The sequence below is a fragment of the Vipera ursinii genome (genome assembly GCF_947247035.1).
Source record: "Vipera ursinii genome assembly, chromosome: 4".
In the NCBI taxonomy this organism is placed as follows: Eukaryota; Metazoa; Chordata; class Lepidosauria; order Squamata; family Viperidae; genus Vipera; species Vipera ursinii.
In genome coordinates, this window is record NC_139514.1 from 90,928,116 (window position 1) to 90,947,873 (window position 19,758).

At 35.6% G+C, this 19,758-nt stretch overlaps 1 protein-coding gene across 2 annotated transcripts in view; it reads right to left on the minus strand.

The window, feature by feature from the left end:
• The window catches only part of MCF2L (MCF.2 cell line derived transforming sequence like), a 115,787-nt gene that overhangs the window by 22,426 nt on the left and 73,603 nt on the right, over nt 1-19,758 (minus strand). For both annotated transcript variants that reach the window (XM_083362494.1, XM_083362493.1), the window contains 8 exons: nt 16,676-16,759; nt 14,112-14,226; nt 11,551-11,641; nt 6,887-7,006; nt 5,021-5,137; nt 3,299-3,448; nt 1,622-1,746; nt 477-591 (listed from right to left, as the gene is read on the minus strand). In XM_083362494.1, coding sequence (XP_083218620.1) covers nt 477-591; nt 1,622-1,746; nt 3,299-3,448; nt 5,021-5,137; nt 6,887-7,006; nt 11,551-11,641; nt 14,112-14,226; nt 16,676-16,759 — 917 coding nt within the window. The remainder of the gene's footprint in view (nt 1-476; nt 592-1,621; nt 1,747-3,298; nt 3,449-5,020; nt 5,138-6,886; nt 7,007-11,550; nt 11,642-14,111; nt 14,227-16,675; nt 16,760-19,758) is intronic.

Sequence of the window (19,758 nt, forward strand, 5' to 3'; positions counted from 1 at the left end):
GGAGAATAACTTGACTCCCTCTTCTTTGTGGCAACCCCTGAGATATTGGAAGACTGCAATCATGTCACCCCTAGTCCCTTTTTTCATTAAACTAGACAAGTTTTTAAATTATTAAGACACATCAAGTAAGCCAATAAACTATAACTATTATGCTTTTAATTTCATCTTATCACTTAAATAAACTACTACTGTATGTATATTGTATGTAAATTATTACCATACAATGGTAATCATACAATGGATGATCAAAAACATCTCTGATGAAATGTTTTGTCACTTAAATATTTAAATTACTATTTTATATATATCATATGTAAATTATTACTATACAATGGTAATCATACAATAGATGATCAAAAACATCTCTGATGAAATGTATTTTCTAGTACAGAATAATGGAAGCTTTTAAATTCAAAATTTTAAATAAAAATACTGCTAATCCAGAATAGTTTTAATTAGACCAACATATCATATACCTCTTTGAAATCCACTTCAAAATACCTAAGTTGTAAGCACTGCTCAAGCTTCTGTTGATGTTTATACCAAAAGTCATCAAAAGCTGCTTCTGTCTCATCTAGTTGAGATAAAAGCCTTAAAAGAAAAAAGATGAAGCAGTTTTAGATCATGTATTCCCCAATTGAAGATGGGATAAGGGAAATGAGAAATCCCAAGAAAGGAAAGGATATGAAACCATTAAAAAAAAATCACAGCACTGAAAAACACAGTAATTATCAAATGAAAATCTCATGTAGTGGAAAAATTGGTGGAAAAGGCAGATTGATGGGAGGATGGTGAGTGCGTGGCAGGAAGACTGTTGGCAGATTGCTAGAAAACTGAGGGGCACAGAAGCTCGAAATATACTTTTAGGAACATACAAAATAATGGATTTATTTAATTTGCACGGGAAGGCATGAGGTTTCTAAAAATCAAAAAGGGAGATAAAAAGCTTGGGCGTCTATTCTATTTCTTTTCCAAGTCTAATATATTAAAAGTCAAAATTTTGATATTCCATGCAAACAAACAACATGCATGTTAAACCACATGTAATGTTATAATCTAATTTAGCCTCTTCCAACCTGGACTCGCTTCCAAATATACGGACTGCAGATCCCAGAATTCCCAAACCATCATGTGTATTAATGAGAATTTGGGACAGTTGAGGTTTATACTGGTTGGGGAAAAGTGGTTTAATTAATTGCTTGTCTGACTCAATCTAAGCAATTTATTATACCTACGTTCTTCCATGTGTGTGTGTGTGTGTGTGTGTGTGTGTGTAAACATAGCCCTGTATTTTGCCTGATACTCGAGGTTTACACTGGTTGGGGGAAAGTGGTTTAATTAATTGCTTGTCTGACTCAATCTAAACAATTTATTATACCTACGTTCTTCCGTGTGTGTGTGTGTGTGTAAAACCCTGTATTTTGCCTGATACTCTCTCATTCTCATTTTCATTCTTTTGTTGAGAGGATAACATAACTTGCCAGATGGCACTGGCAAGGTGAATATTGGACCTTCACAAAAGTATTAAAATATTAATATCAGGAAGATTTTGGAAATAGAATAACAGGAATACAGTGAAAATATATATTAAATATTCTATTAAATACTAGATGTATCTCACCTTTCCACAGTAATTTGATTTTCTATTTGATCTGGATTCAGTTTGTACTCTGGATTTTCAAGGACTGGTTTTTGAATATCATGGAGAATATCATGACCTTGCCTTAAAGCTATTTTCAAATCTTCCTATAGAAAAGTTTAAGAATATATAGTTAGACTCTGTTACATCAGAATTCAACTTGGAAATGCCATCCCAGGGTTTTGAAACAACACAGTATAAGCCAAGAATGGGTAACCTGTGGTGTGTGGCAAACTCCCATCTGTGCTTTCAATTTTTTTGACACAGTTGAACAACAGTGTGATTTTACACTGATAGAAAATCAGCACCAATGTATTATACTGCTCATAGTACATGTGAAATCTAGAGGTGGTATAAATAAATAAATAAATAAATAAATAAATAAATAAATAAATAAATAAATAAATAAATCTTAAAAATTGACTTCCAGTTTGCTAAGCCAGCCGACATGGACGTCTGGAGGATGGCTCTTGTCTTCCACGTCCAGTTTCGCATCGCTGGGGGGGGGGGTTCCTAAAAGGGCCAAAGAGCCGCTTTGGGTGACCAGATAGAAGGGGCTTTTGCAGAAACATGGGGGAGCTGCAACCCCCGTTAGTACCTGCATTCCCTTCATACCAGCGGACGAAAGACGGGCCATAGTAATATGGCCAGTTACTAGGCTGCAGACAGCCGAAGTCAAACTTACCATCAGGCAACATTAAAGCAGCGTGGAAGAGATGGGGTTAAGATTCCTCTCTTATACCTTAATCTTCTTCTTTTCACCTAAATATGCTGCTAAGTAACCTTCCCCCCTGTGGAGAGGGAGGGAGGAATTCAACCCTCCCTTCAAATAAACGGTATCCTAACGACTACCATTCTAATATTGTACTACTAACATTGATATGGAAATGAGATAAATAAGAAGTGTATTTACATGACTAGGTATTGGAGAAAATTGTGTAAAGAGAAAGGAAGTTATTTAGCAATATGAAAAAGAGAAATTTTAAACGTTTAATTTTAATATCAATGTAAAATTAAAGCTGGAAAAATATATAAGGTGTTTGATCTTTTAAAGATGGAATGTTAAAATATAAAATAAAGTATTGACAAATATAAGAAAATATTAAATGACTGATGGATAGCAATGAGAAGTATGTTAATTTAGATAAAGGATAATATGTATTAAAGGAAACAAGAGAGAGGAAGTATTGGTTACAACAATTTGGAGAGATGTAATAATATGTATTTGTCTGAAATGGAACTATTGTAACCCAGACACCATGTTGCTTTTTAAAGATACTATTGTAATATTGGAAAACTAATAAAAAGTTATACAAAAGAAAATCTAAAAAATTACAAAACCTAATTGTGTGTGTGCGCACAAACCCAAAAAACGTATTCTAACATTATAAGGCAAAAATAAATGTTAAATAGTCCACTTGTTAGAGATAAAAATCATGTCACAGGAATTGCTTTGCCATATTTATAATAATCTGCATTTAGGGATTTTATTACTGTTTAGTTCCATGGAAAATGTGAAGGATCATAAAATTTACTGGCACTGATTTAAAGGGAGGATATCACACAACATTCAAATGAAACATTTGTAAAGGAAAATAAAACTAAACACCAATTAATGGGCTAACTCAATAAAATTATTTAACAACTGCTCTAACATACCTTCAGCTTCTCTCTCCTTTCTGTATGTGTTGCAAGGAGGTAGGTGGTGGCCTCAGCATCATTTGGTAGCTCTGTTTCTGCAAGCTCATTCCCAAAGGATTGAAGTGTTTGAGCTGTCTCCTTAACCATTTGAGCAAAGCTCTCTATAGCCTTATGAATTACAAATACAAGACACACACACATTGGATACTGAAGAGATGTATTTATATATTTTGTTTTAAATATAAATTACATCAATAGGCATAAATACAATTATCTGTGGAAGTCCTTGGTGCTTGCAGACATTTCATTACCCAACTAGGCAGCATCAATCATGCAAGTGAGCATGGGGTTTACTCCTTGTTTATATGCAGTAGCTTGCTTTGCCAGTTTTGGCGAGCTTCATGTTTTTTCCTTGAGAGTTCCAAGACTCCATAGTTCAAACCCCAGTTAAATATATTCTAGTAAAAATTATCTCCACTATTAACTCCTTAATAATATATCCATAAACTTTTAAAGAATACTTATGATATTAAATATCATTTTTAAAATGTTTTAGTTGTATACTTGCATATTCACGCAAAGTGCACAAAGGAAGCAAGCTACAATAAGCCAAAGAAAAGACACAATGAAAGAAATGGAAATATAGCTAAATTATATTAAACCAACCCCTCTGCACCTGTTTATTTTTGAAAAATAGATGTATATCTACATGACCAGGTACCACTTCATACACTCCCTTTTATTTTTTAAAGTCCTCATCTCATACTTCTTCAGGGTTTCTATCCAACCACAACATTCTCATCTATTCCTTCTTCTTCCATGCATTTGTTCTGCAACTGAATCATTCCACCTGAGATTAAACCACCTTAATGTACTTCTTTCAGTGGTTCTCAACATTTTCTTCCCCATTGACCCCATTTAAATATCTTTGTGGCCATGGATTACGGCTATGGACCCTCAAGATTTAACTCAGGATTTAAATCATAACATTCCTTCAAGTTTTCATGGACTCTGTGATGACATTGCAGCCTGCCAGGGGTTTGTGGACCACAGGTTTGGAACCACCAATATAGATCCCTTCTGATTTTATATAAAAATAATTCTTTGCTGTTGTGCAGCCCACGCAAGATCAGAACCAGGGGCCCATGCAACAGCAAAGAACTAAGACCGGCGAGGGGAAGGAATACCCAATACGATCATGATGGGAGGTGGGATGCTACACACACAATGGCCATGGAACAGGAAACATTGGAAGACCATCCCATGGCAACAGGTATCCAGCCACACCCAAAGCAGATAAAGAGAGTGACAACAGGTGAGGCGAGGATCCCTGAACTCATGAATATGCAGACAGATGCAAGAACTAGAAGCAATACGATTAGCAGGGGTGGGTAGACTGGTGGCACATTCCATGAGCAGAGCGTAGAAGCAGTTGGTCTTATAGGCAGGCTTTTGAACCTCCGGCATTTCACTCTGACGACGTTGGCAGTTAGCCGACAGTTAGCCGACAAAAACTAAGTTTATTAAACAGTGTTCGACTATTTTTGTCAAAACACACACACACACACACACAATATGTTCATGAGGACAGTTTTGAAAAAAATATATTTTCTCAAAATTTATTTAAACATTCCTTTTAATACAAATCAACACTTCCAAAATCATTAGTCCTGATGTTTTTGAGATGCAATAGTTCGTATCTATTAACAGGGTATAAAATAGAAAGAGAAAAAAACTTACAGTGCGCTGTGCAAGCCATCTATTATGGCAATAATCTAGGGAACCCCCGAGATCTTCAGTTAGCTGGGCTGTATCAATATAGTTATTTAATTCTGTTAGTGAGCTCAGCATTATGATCTATAAGACAGAAATCACACCATCAATTGAATAAAATCAACATTATTTTAGATTTTTGCTTTGGTAGTTTTGGCAAATTTGTAGTCATGAAACTAATAATATTCAGTGAAACATTATTTATCAGATAAAGGAGAGTTTCACTATGATAACAGCATATAAAGTATCTCCTTCAATCAAAGCTGAAAACCATTATGTATAATGTTGGTACCATCGGTAAACTTAATAACTAGGAGAAGTTTGACATTTGTAGGCCATGTAAAATAGCAGAAGACCTTATTCTTATCTAATAGGGTTGGCAATGTTTTATATTTGACTGAAAAGTGTTATTTTGGAGCGTTAACAAAAGTAAACATTTTTTGGAAGTCTTTAAAGCAGCCATTTCATTTCCTAGGTTCATGTGGCAACTTCAGAGAACAGTGATATAATCCTGGGAAAAAGACAGGACTGTTTTAAACAACAGCAAACAGATGCTATGTTTGTACTCCTAAGCAATCAGATGAGCCTTTCCGAATGATTTATGAAGCACTGCACAGCCTTATAATCCAATGTAATAGCATTTAAACTGCTTGAAGAACAATTCTGAAAAACCCAGAAGCCTTTGTACAAATGTGTATTATTTTGACTAATCCTAGAACCTATTAGCCTAAAGGCTTGTGTGTGAGTTTGGGTGACTTTTTCCCCCGTTAATTGCTTTTTACCAAATAATTATATCAAATAAATATTAGCTGAGCATGGTTTGAAAACGTTTTGGAAGAAATTCTTTTGACCTCATGTAAAGACAGCACTTCTCTATTATTCAAAAAGCAACTTATGTCAGCATGAATACAGATAAACCTGTAGCTAATTTAGAGTCTTTTAATTAATATTGAAATTATTATCAAACAATTTTAAAGCTTTTAAAAGCCTGAAAAAGTGAGTTCTTTAATGAAAAGCAGATAAATGCTTTACTCTTTCTCTCACAATGTCCAATGTAGTTTTCCCAAGTCATTTTTTTTAAAAATGTAGTTATGTAAGAACATTTATAATATTTATTTATTTATTTAAATTTATATGCCGCCCTTCTCCCTGAGGACTCAGGGCGGCTCACAACAATAAAAATTAAAAAACATAGGATGAAAAGTTTTTAAAAGAATTAAACAATAAATACAATAATTACGTGACAATTTAAAACCCCCGATAAAAACCTAATTAAAAACCGTAGTCAGCCCAGACCCGCTTGTTGGAACAACCAAATCTTCAGATCACGGTGGAAGGACCGAAGGTCAGGGGTCATCCGCAGCTCCAGGGGTAATTTGTTCCAGAGGGTCGGCGCGCCCACAGAGAAGGCTCTCCCCCTGGGGGTTGCCAGCCAGCATTGCCTGGCCAACAGTAAACAAGTGGTAGCGCTCAGTTTACACATGATCCTGTCCACATCATCCAGAGTCACAGGGTCAAACTCACCCCAAATGGTATCATCAAGACCTGCCCCCTCCACTCTGCCGGACTCCGCCCAGTCAGAGTCCAAGCTAGTCCGGATCTAATTTCAAATATGACACTAAAAGCATAGGAAAATCAGTGCTTTTTTTTCAAAGCCATCATTTTGTCTACAGAAAATTCTGTCCATTTATTAGTTATGAAAAAAATGCCTATGCAGAAAAAAGTGTAAGAAGTTATATTAAAGACATACTTTTTACTGTTCCAGTATACTTATTACACTATTCTGTGCACAAAAATAAATTACAAGTGAAAATAAAAAGATTAAACACTAACCGGCAGCTTTATTTTATAGTCATCTCTATGAAATTTAAAGGCAATGTCGAAGAGAGTTTTTTGAAAGAATCCAGTTGGACGCAAAACCAGAACGAGTTGCAGATTTCCTGGAAATGATGTCTGCAAAATGGTAAAACAGAATTGTCATATTTAATGTATTACAATCTAAATTATTTCTTGTAATATTTTGATATATCAGATCACATGTAATAGATTCAACAAATCAGTTTACAAATTACATTACAATTAATTTGTATTAACCACAGATTAAATTGGACCACATTTTGAACTTTAAAAGATATAGACAAACTAGGGTTTAATTTCTATGGAGTAATAGATGTAATTATAATCTGCCAATGCAGACATTATACCAAGTTATAATTTATGGCTTCCAAGATCTATGTTCTGAACTAGCTTCTGTATGTGGTATCATTTTTAATTAAGCTATTGCACCAAATCTTAGATAAGCTTTCCTAAAAGCATAATTTGATGTACTGCCTAAACTGAGCCAGTATATTATCTAATTGATATATTTATACTGAACAAAAGAAACTTTGACTCTTTGAAATAACTTATAAATAATAATGTGATTGTGTACTTGAAAAATGCATAATCATTTTTTTCTATGTGTCATCTTTTACTTAAGAATGGGCATTTTATAGATAATAACATGTTGCTTGCCACAAGCTAAGCTATATATATAGTTCCATCCATCTCTGCCTTCAAAGATTCTTAGTCTGACAAACAATCACACATACTTTTTTCCTCAATGGAATTTTTATTATAGGCAAAAAAAAACAACAAATCCCAAACAAACCAGATTTTAAGCACATTTAGAAACAAATAAACAAAAAAGCTACTTTCTCTGTTTAATAAAACAGGTTAATCTTACAGAATCATCCCTACAGTTGGATCCTTTGGTTGTAATCAGAAAACAGAGATGCTTTATTATATTTTAGATAAGGTGTGTGGCATTTGAGATATGTGTTCCTATGTTGGTTTTCTGTGAGGAACTGAAAAGAGTAACAAAACCTGAATGGAAAATATACAATAAAAGAAAGTGATTTTATGACTCATTGTAGACTCAAGAAGAGATTTCTCCATTAAATTGCAATTTTATTTAGGTTTCAATAAAATTTTATTTCATATTAGTTCAAGAAATCCAGACATTCTGAGAAACAATATATTTTCAATAGACATTATTTTTTTTTAATTTAATTTTAATTCCATTTATATCCCGCCCTTCTCCGAAGACTCAGGGCAGCTTTACAAACTTAGCAGTAGCCTTCATTCTTCATTCATTATGTAGAAGTCATTACACTTTAAATTCTGAAAGCTTCAGAGTTTATTTTCTATTTCTACTTCTATAAAGAATTTGGAGCGGAGAAATGATTTCTGGAATATAGGTAAAAATGCATGCTATACTTCACTGACATGCCCTGGAACTTGTCACATTGTCTACAAGCTAATGAGCTGAAGGTTCTGAAATGAATAAACTTGTCACCTGGAAGGATATTGTTTCCATTTTCTCCACAGCTAGCTCTTTCGTGGTTGATCAAGCTATGCTTCCTCAAGTGGTTACCTCACCATAATCAATCTGTTCTCCCCTAAAGCTTTAGATGCCAATGAACAATAGCTTACTTTTTACAGACAGCTCAAAACCAGTTTTTTAAAGTAGTTCCCAACCATTGTGAGTCTTAAAAACAAAAATAACAACAACACTAAAAGACAAACAAATCACCAAGTTCACAAATGCCAGCTTAAAACTGGGTGTGGGACCTGGAACACACCAGCTCTACAGAATCATCTGTACTGAAAAAGAATCAGAAAGTAAAAAAATGGAGAAAATTCGCCTGCTATCCTGCTAGGAAATACATTTCTGAAATGCCATGGAACTAAACACCTTTCAGACACAGCATTGTAGAGGACATAAAGGAAACACAGGCAGTGTCAGATCACAATGAATATTTAGCCACAGGAACTATTCAGAAACAAGTCTACCTGACTAGGTGGTATTGCTATAAAATTAGCTCTAACTTTCCTATCCTTATTCTTTTTCCAAGAGTGTCTTTGGTTGACATCAGTTTGTCCCCCAGAATATTTTTTTTAATTTTGGAAAATCAAAAGGACCATAAAGCTGGAGAAGCTTGGAGAAAATACAGAAATTTAAAACATATATTTAAAAAAATCCAAAACTTTAGATGTGTTACAAACTAGTTTATAAAATGATAATCCGAATACAGTAAGGTTTTCACCTTGGGAAAAATTCTGTATCAGAACAAGGCCAGAGGCAATAGATCTGGATTGTTTCATTTTCTATATTTGTCTCATACTTTGAAGACAGTACTTATTATTGAACAATCCTTGATAATATAATCCCTTACTGTATGCTGCCCAGAGTTGTTCAAAACATTTATGTTTATAGTCTGCAGATCAGAAATGTGTGACAGGTTCACTTTTCCTCCCCTTTTTCCATACCACTTCCTTTCTCCTTTTTCTGATTGAAATAATGATGTATGCTATGCCAGATGAATCAGACAAACTATTAGCACACATCAAGAATTATTCAAAACCATAATTTAAATGACAATGGGTTGGTCTTTCATAGTTTGTACTAATCATAATGTCCTTACCGCAGGTAACTCAAATGGCTGTAAGCATAGATTAGAATAGGGTAATTTGGTCACAAAGAATGATATTGAACGTAACTTTATTCTGGTCACATCCTAATTCAGTGATGGCAAACCTTTTAGACACTAAGTGCCCCCAAACCACCCTGCCTGCCTTCACTCCACCCCTGCCCACTCCTTCCCCGCTCCACCCATCCTGCCCGCAGGGCCACCTACCGCCTCCACTGCTCTCCGCAGATCGCCCAGATGGCCCTGTAGTGCCATGGCAGCCATGCCTTCTGCCTGCGCCCCGCAGCATCATCTGCACGCAATGAGGTGCAAGGGCAGAGTCTTGTCCCTGCTGCCCGGCTGCCATGTCCTTGGCGACTCTCCTATGGGGGGTGAGGAGGGGGCCATGGGGTAAGGCGGGGCTGGGACGACAGCATGCCTGCCCACATAAAGGGCTCTGCGTGCCACCTCTGGCACACATGGCATAGGTACACCACCACTGCCCTAATTGCTACAGTATAAAATGAAATTAATAAGGGATATTGTCCATTGATTATAGTTAAAAAGTGGAAAACACTTTTTAACTATATCCAAACAGGGATGAACAATTATTAATTTGTGGTATAAAAACTGTTCATCCCTGCCAACCTCAAAGATGAGGCAAGCATGTCAACCCACAATCAATTAACTAATCTCCCATTACAGCAACTATCTTGTTGGCTAATTATAGCAAAGCTCATGTCAAGGAGAAAGCTGATGGACCCAACTGCTCAACAGAAGAGAGAGAATCATGCCCTCAATTTTCTATTTGTCCCCTTCCCCCCCCATTAAAGGGCCAATACTTATTGCAAGTTGGAAAATTGAGATGTGGAATATACTTGAACTAGGCCAAATATTGCTAGACTTGGAAATGTTAATGTTATCAACTTAAAAAAATCCTTTGTGAGATTCTAATCAAAAATAACTTTATAACTAACTCCAGTGTTCTTGTGCCATAGAAATATTAAAAATCCTGATTTTGAAAATGGGCAGTAATTTCTGGAGATTATTCCTTAAATCTTCAAATTTCTGAACCCTGCCCTTATTATTGCCTTTAAGTAAACAATTAATAGCTCTAGATTTAATATTTTTCTGTATGTAATTATGAGATATAATTTCCCTTAAATGGAAAACTTAACAACTCAAAATTTTTACTATATAGATGATGTGGCTGTTTAAAAGAGAAGAAGATGCTTATCTCTAATCCATTGAAAGTGTAAAATTGAGGTAACAGTCAGCGATTTTATCTTTGATTCTCATTTTCCAGAAATAACCAATCTAACCTTGTATAAATGCATACTGATTTGCATATCTCATTTTAATATAGTATTTTTCAGTACTAATGAGGCCTCCCTCCAAACTAACCACAAACACAAAAACAAAGAAAAAAAACATATATCTATAGCACAGTACTAGAAGTCTGTTTTTACATTATAGAAGCATAAATGAAGTATCAGTTTTAGTGAAAATTGGAAGAATTGCTTATAAATTCTATCAATTTCTTTTTATATTCCTCATTATAAACAAAATCATACACAATTTTTTGTTAGTGAATACAACACACATTTTAAAATGTTTTTAAGTTTCAACTCTTTTAAGTAGTTTATCATGGACAGATATTTGATTAAAAGCAAGTCCCTGGAATCAATAAAAACAGAATATCAGTAAAGGTTCCGTAATTTGTATATACTTTTACAATATATACTTTTACAATCAACTAAGATACAATATTGATAAATATTGATATAAAAATATTAGATTTACTGAATCTCTCGATATAATGCAGCAGCTTCTGCAAACTTCAAATTTTATTAAAGCCGTTTTTATATTACTACAGATTATTTCTGCTTGTCAAATAAACAACATTTATTTTAGAAGCAGATAATTTTATAAAGTTTCTAGATTAAAAAAATAGTATCCAGGTACTTTGGAAAACAAACATGTTACTCAATGAAATTAACACAGATTTGTCAAGGGGAATAAAGCATTAGCTGCACAGCAACTCACTGCAATTCGCATTATAGAGGCGTGCACCGATGTCCATTTGTCTTGCCTGCGGTCTATGACAAGGATAAATCCAATTCCAGCATCTTGTGAACTTAGTTGGAGAGGGAGGAGGAAGAGGAGGAGGAGGAAAGAGAAAAGAAGTTATTCGCCAGATCTTACAGCAACAATGCCCTATAGAGCAGCTGATTAAACTACGTATGTTAATTAATTACAAAAATAGAGTTAATCCTCATTAAAAACAGACTCAACAAACATTACATGCAACTTCAGCTGCTAAAAACATTCATTATCCTTCTTCCTGAAGACCAGGTCTTTATTAATCTGGTATACTACTTTATACACAATTATCTCTTTTTTAACTCACTGTTTCCTTGTACAGTGACAATCTATCCTTTAAAGAATGATCGATAATGTCCACTCCAGAATAAAACCTATTTTTCCTTAAGTGATTTTTGTCGCTAATATGTAATTTTATATGGAGAGTAATGTAACTTGCATATTATGAAATACAAGTTCCTAGGTTTTATATCCCGATTCTGTCTAAGAAATCTGGCATTGCTAGTCCCAATCTTTAAAGGATCATGTGAACAAAAAATAGGAAACTGAGTTATGAAGGAAGCTCCATGACAGCCTACAGGTGAGAGGTACTGAGAGGGAAGAGACAACAAAAGAGCCTTGGTGGAGCAGTGGTCTAATGCCTCCTTAAGTAACACCAGCTGCCTGCAATTAGTGCAGGTTCGAGTCCCACCAGGCTCAAGGTTGACTCAGCCTTCCATCCTTCCGAGGTAGGTAAAATGAGGACCCAGATTGTTGGGGGCAATTAAGCTGACTTTGTAATAATGCCGCTTGGGGGTGTGTGTGAAAGCCCTAATAAGCAGGCATATACATAGAATGAAGGCTACTGCTAAGCTTGTAAGCCGCCCTGAGTCTTCGGAGAAGGGCGGGATATAAATGGAATTAAAAAAAACACAAGATCTTTCCTTCTTTTGCTCTGATCAGCTGCACATGCAGCAATTGGAGAGTTCAAAGATACCCACTCTTGTTTTCTACTTGACAATACAATCCCATCATGTAATGTCAAAAATTGATTGCCAACCAGTTGCAATATAATAGAAGTGGCAGGCAAGCATAAACCAAATTGACTTGAATGTCTAATTATTGTATATGCTGAGGAGATTGTGTTTGAAAAAAAAGTTGCAATGTTTTTTTCTTTATTGGAAAAAGGAACTATGCTATTGAAACAGAATCTCAGTGACAAAGAAGAGACATACCGCCACTTACTTGAGGGATAGGGAGTTTTTGCTCTTACCAAGTCCCTCATAAACAAATACAAATTTTCAAAATATAGGAAAATGAAAAATGTTTAAAGATTTTAAAAAAAATATTTCCATTCATATCATGATTGTGACTCTCATGCTGTGCCCAATCTGAACTGACTGAAATTGGCATCACGGATAGGAACACACTTTAAAAGAAACATTTCTAGCTACAGGAATTGTGTCATTTTTAAAGATTGATACGGCTCTGCGTGCAACTTTCTGAACAACTAGATAGTTTAGCTGCAGATAAAACTAAGAGTATTGCTAAAAAAAATATTATTCAAATACTTCAGTACCAAACACTGAAGTAAGACAAAGGCACTTTCACCATTTGCATGTCATTGTTCTGGCAAAACCAGATCTCGTATCCTGAGCTCTGAGTAAACACCTTATTTAACCAAATCTTTAAAAACTGCTTAAATCTGCTTTTTTCTTTTGCTTTTAGTTATCTATTTAAGTTAAGGTCCAATGAATAAAAAGTACGTCATGTGAGCAAATATATAGAAGTATTTAAATGTGCTACATCTCTACTCTCATCTTAGCAGTACAATCTCCTAACTCATTTCTTCTTGCAACTTATTGAGGCTTATTCTCAGGTAAATGGTACCTAATGGCACAGAATGCAATTTGGAGATGGAAAATGAAATCACTTATACACTACATTAGTTTGAGAAAAGGACAATTTGCATTATTTCTCATAGGAAGGACTGGATTCAAACAATGTTTAAATTATCTGTTTTTGAAAAGGAAATTTTATCTAATCAAAAATGGCACAATATATTTTCTTCAGGAACAGATTTCATGACCTTTTATAATCATATCTTATTCTCCTTAATTTAGATTTAGAGGTGTTTATGTATTGTTTAATATTTGAAAGTGTGATACGTGTAGAAAGTTTGTAATACCTTTTTGGTCAAGTTATTATTATTATTATTATTATTTGGAGTTTAGCTTGTTTCTTTTGTTGGTTTTGAAAATTTTCTTTGTTTCTTCTTTATTGTTCTGGTTAAAAATGTTAAAACAAACAAACAAATCAAACTCCCACTTCCAGTTTCTTTCAAATAATAATATGCCCTGTTTTACATTAACAGTGTTCTGTCATTGTCATCCCTCCATTAAAAACTCCCTCTGTCCTAGATTTCCTAGCCAAAAATGTTACAAGAGTGTGCATTCTATGAATCAAAAATTTGGGAAGACTTCAGTAGGTTGTACAGATTGTTCAATTGTAGCTGAGAAATTTACCTGGGAATATTAGTGAGGTATGTCAAAACACTCTGAAACTCCTTTTCTGGAATTTCACTAAACATAGAGAATTCAGGAAAAGTGATGACAGGACAGCCATCTCTTCCTCGCCCACCTAGAAAGACAAAAGAATTTCATTCCCAAACTAAATCTTACCATGTTATTTAAAAGGACTAATATGAAACCAGATGAACTGATCTTTACTGATTGTTTGTAGTGACAACCTCATCCATGGGGCTCAAGATCAAAACCAGTGTTGTAGATACAAAATGAAGACCAAGACACAAGTTATATAACTGATTTTTGGCAAAATTAGAGTAGTTTTGCCTCACTGCCCAAAAAGTTCACTTCAAAAGAGAAATGTTGCCTTTGCTTATGGATTTGATTTGTACAAGATACTTGACAGAATACTGTATAGTTTGAAAACACTGTATACCAATTCAGATCAGGCTGTATATCTGTACTGAATCAAAGTGGAATATTATAAAGTAGGAGGACAATATGTGTCACTCCAATATCAGTATTTGCATATCTCTGGCTTGCTACATTTTTTTTTACTCCTGTTGGGTTAGGAGAGAAACAGAAGATATAAAAAGCGTTTTATCTTTAAAATGCACATCTTTGAGCTTTGTAAGGCAAAGACCTTTTTAATGGTTCAAACTTTACAAATCTTAGATTTCAATTGGTTTTAGCTTTCAGTATTTCCTTTCAATTCAGGCTTCTTTTGAAATTTATCATTTTTAGATTCTTTTTATTACTGAGATCATGTTCAACTTGTTTTAGCAATGCAACAAGCTTTAGTTAGTAAGTATAGTTGATACATATATTCCACTAAAACAGCCACCATAACAAGTTGTACCTCAATATCTTCCCTAGCATTTCTGGATGCTTTTATCCTACTTCTATACTTCTGATTTTTCATGAAGGGGGAGCACACAAAAGGAAGTTTAAAAGCAGAAAAATGTCTTGTGAAAGGGCTCTGAAGGACTGCTTAAGAAAGACCTGGAGCTCAAAGTTTAATCTGGTGGCAAAATACTCAGCTGTGAAATACTGTTGAAATCAAAAACAGAGAAATCAATAGAAAGAAAAGAACCATCAAGTGCACTAGAGAAGAGCACAACAAAAGTAGTACCGACTGGAAAAAAAAGAATTTTAAAAGGAAAGGGAAGAAAGAAAAGTCTTCTGAAGATAAGACCAGGTGTTAAATGGAATCCAAAGTAAGCATAGTTGGGCCTAAGAAAAGGCAAGTGGAGTTTCTTTCAACATTAAACTTTATAGGGACAAAGGAACAGCATTATTGCCAAATTTGATAGTACCCTAGATAATAAATGGGATAAATATATCCATAATTAAAGGCATGCAGAGTAAACAAAAAAGAGAAAGATGGAAAAAAGACATAGAAGGATATTATGGCCCGATGAATAGTGAAGGTGGGTTATAGCCCCACAGGACCCCAGCAAAACCAGGATGAGATAATGCAAGCATCCTGTTCTTTTTGATCTCTCAGCAGCTTTCATGGTATCCTTCTGGACTGATTACAGGGTTTGGGAATGGGAAGCACAGTATTGTACTAGTTCTGCTTTTTTCTTGGTCAATGCCACTCAGTATTGACAAGAAGAAAGAGGTCCAGCCCAAACCTCTGATTTGTGAGGTGCCTCAGGTTTCAACACTCTTCCCATTCCTGTTCAACCGGATGTCTCTGGGTAAGATAATTCATGGGTTAGGCATCATCAGTATGTTGATATTGTGTGTGTTGACCTTCAAATAACTTTTCGATTCCTGATGACTGCCTGGACTAGTTGCTGCATTTTTCTTGGCAAGATTTTTCAGAAATTGTTTGTCATTGGAAACTAGGACTGAGATAGACTGACTGGTTCAGGGTCATCAGCTTGGCTTCATGCCTAAGGCAGGACTGGAACTTATGATCTCTTGATTTCCATAAGGGAAAGAACTCCTTTAACCCTCATAAGACAAAGTGGCTATATATGCATCGCACTTCTGGTACCAAAGATTCTCTATCTAAATGAGGTGGCAGTTTGAGGGTCCTTGTGGACTCAAAGCACTTTCCTGTTTTCTAGCCAGGAAGGTTGAGAAATAAGTTAAATTCCTCATATTTAGGATGTTCAGGTTGGGAAGGATGGCATATAATAAAAGGACTTCAGAATGTCACTTTGTGAGGCTATAATCTTTAATTCCCACACCAACGCTAACATCTAGAAGAATATTAATTTCTGTGAAAAGATCATTTTGGAAATTTCATTGATCAGATTTCATTTCATTTCATTTCATTTATTATATTTGTATACCGCCCTTCTCCCGAAGGACTCAGGGCGGTGAACAGGGCACATAAAAAATACAGAATACAAGAATTAAAAAAGAATTAAATAAGAGCCCGAGCTAAAAACAGTAGAATAATATTAAAAATCCCCAATAAAAACCCACTATTTCAGTCTTGACATTTTAATACATTTTATCAAAGGAATTAAACAAATAGGATGATTACTAGGAAAAGAGATGAACTTACACATACTGATTAGTAGAAAGTCCAGCAGAATTTTTCTTACCTGAAAGATATGCAAACTTTTTTCTTAACTCATCTTCAATATCTTCAGCACAGAGGGGAACAATATCCTGATGCATGATTTCATCTGAAACCAAACATACCCACAAAATCAAATTACATGGAAAACATTTGGTTCACATTTACATTTGTTTACTAAAAGCACTTTATGATTTCACAACTGTACTTAATGTTAGTTTAAATCCTTTTATACAATCAAAGATATATATAGGACTAAAATTGGCAGTGTTAAAATCTAACTATCAGCAGCATAAAGCAATGCCACAGTATTGTAAGGAATCTAATGCTCAGGTGTTAGGATCAGAAGCTGGCAAGTGTTCTAAAATGAGATGTCATAAAATCATGGAACACAAGTTGAAAGATGAGTTCCATAAGCAAAATGATTGTTCTTACACAAAAGAGCCTCTCATCTTCCTTAAAGTACTTACAAAGCAAAACACTCAGTCATTAAATGTGTTTTAGTTAGCAAGAAGACTCTTGAAATAAGGAAAATATGATAATTTATATACACTAATGCTATCCAAGCACATTTATGTGTACATGACACTATCATGTTCCTATCAAGTGTTACGTCAGAAGTTAAATTAAAACAAATTTATATTTATATGTTCAACTGTTTAAGCTAGTTTTATATCTAAATTATTTCCATGCATTTGTTTTTCTTTCCCTTCTCTATTAATTAAAGCGGTTCCATTTTAAACTATCTAGAAGAGATAGCTGGAAAAGTTGCTCCAACTTATTGCTTCTAGGTCTAAAATTAATGGACAAAAATAAAAATAGCAAGTCTGGAACAGACCTAAAAAGCAAAAAAAAAAAAACAACAACCCTTAATTGCAGTCATTTGTGTAGGTGTTTCTAAAAAAAATGTTTGCCCCATCTTCCCTAGCCACTTTTAAAGTGATTAAATAACTCAGAAGAATTTATGGTGGCCAAATTCAATATATTTCATGTGATCACCTTTTGCAATCTTCTTTTTTTTATAAGAGTTTTTATTGAATTTTATAGGGTTAGGAAGGGGATATAACCAGGGTAAGGATCAGGATTTGGGATGGGGTTAGGATCGAGATTGGGGTAGAAATGGGGTTGGGAACAACATTGGGGTTGCCCAATAAGATTTTCAAGCTTTAGCACAGACTATTGTCTGGGTACATATGTTCAATTAACGCTAATTAATATAACAGTAAATAGCTATAATATATATGCTAAACAATAATCATAAATGGTATCAATTAGTCAATACATAACATTCTCCTTACTAATATATATTCAAAATAACATATCATGTTCATTTCTTGCTACCGTATTTTCCGGCATATAAGACGAACCCCTACTTTTCCTGTTAAATTATAGGTTTTGGGCTATACTCGCCGTATAAGACTACCCCACTGCATACAAAGTCTGCTTGGATTGGGTGGGTCACCTCTCTCTCCCTCCCTGCCTGCCCAGCCCTCCCTGTCTCCAAGACGCAATTTTTTTTAAAAAAAATCCCATTTATATCCCGCCCTTCTCCGAAGACTCAGGGCAGCTTACAATCTAAAGCACAAATCAATGTGCTTAGCAATGTACAAAGTACACTTCTGGCATCCAGAGCCTGCCTGCATTTCTTTAACCTCCACGTGCTTCCGGCTTTCGACAACTTCAGCATTGTAAACCTTGCTGCTGTTAGTATCCTGGGTGGCTCTTCTCCAAACCCCCTCTACCCCAACCCGGGTGAAAACGCTAACGTGCTCCCAGTGTGTGCCTATCCCTCTCCAACCAACTGCCCCCCCATCCGTATCTGGCTCCAGCAGGCTCGTCCACACGTCCCAGGGCCGCCCTCCAGCAGTCCCCGGCTCCGGTCCATCTGACACCGACAGAAAACAGCCGGCCCTTGCCTCCAGCGCGCAGGCTATAGCATGCAGTCCCGGCACAGGTCCGTCGGCAGGCAAGGGAACAGCTGGCATGTTTTGTAGTGTCCAGGCTCCCTGTATGGCAAGGCAGACTGGGCTGCCCTCCTGAGTGCCTGCGGGGTCCTCAGCAAAGCCCTGTGATGCAGGCACGTGCAAACGCCGTGAAGCAGCTGATAGTCGGGCTTGCTGATTACAGGCGACCTCCTCCCTTGTTTGTCAGAGCGCCGGGTCATGGAGCGACCCATGTGCAGTGGGGGGGTGAGTATGTGAAGCAGGGCTTGTTTTTGGAATGAGACCCCCTGCGGGCCTGACAACAGACAGCAATTTTGTGATTCTCTCCCCCTTCCTCCCCCCTATCAATGAGCTGCCGAGGTTGCCTGCGTGTGTGTATGTGTGGAGGGGTGTTGCCTCTGGTTTTTCCTGTAACATCGGACAATAAAACCGCCCCTAACCCTAACACCCGGCGTATAAGACGACCCCTGACTTTTGAGAAGGTTTTCATGGGTTAAAAAGTCATCTTATACACCGGAAAATATGGCAGTTTGTTTTCCTAACCATTGGTAAAATTTATCCCATGTTTTAAAATAAATTGAATCCTCTTTCTCTTTAATCTCTAAGGTTAATCTGTCCATTTTTGCACACTCTAAAATTTTGATTAAAACCTCCTCAGTTGGTAGGTTTTCATTTTTCCAGTATTGGGCAAATGCTATTCTCACTGCTGTCAATACATGTAATATTAGATACACAGTCAGAACTTTTTCACTTTAGGGCATACCCACCAGATATGGTAGTAGGTACCTGACCTTTGTTTACATTTCCAGCAATTATTCGAAGTATTTTTAAACGTTTTAGCTAATCTTACTGGTGTCATATGCCATTTATAAAACATTTTATACAAATTTTCTTTATATGAAACTGCTTTAGTCAATTTAATACTTCTGTCCCATAATTTTTGCCAGTCTTCCAAATCTATAGAATATCCAAAGTTTTTTGCCCATGTTATCATTGTATCTTTTACTTGTTCTTCTTTCATCTTCAAGTTTAGTAGAAATCTATAAAGTTTCTTAATCAGGTTTTCATCTGTTTTTAATAATACTTGATCAAATTCTGTCTGTTCTTTATAAAATCCCATTGTCAATGCATCTTTTCTGTATCGTTTGAATTTGTAAATATGGCC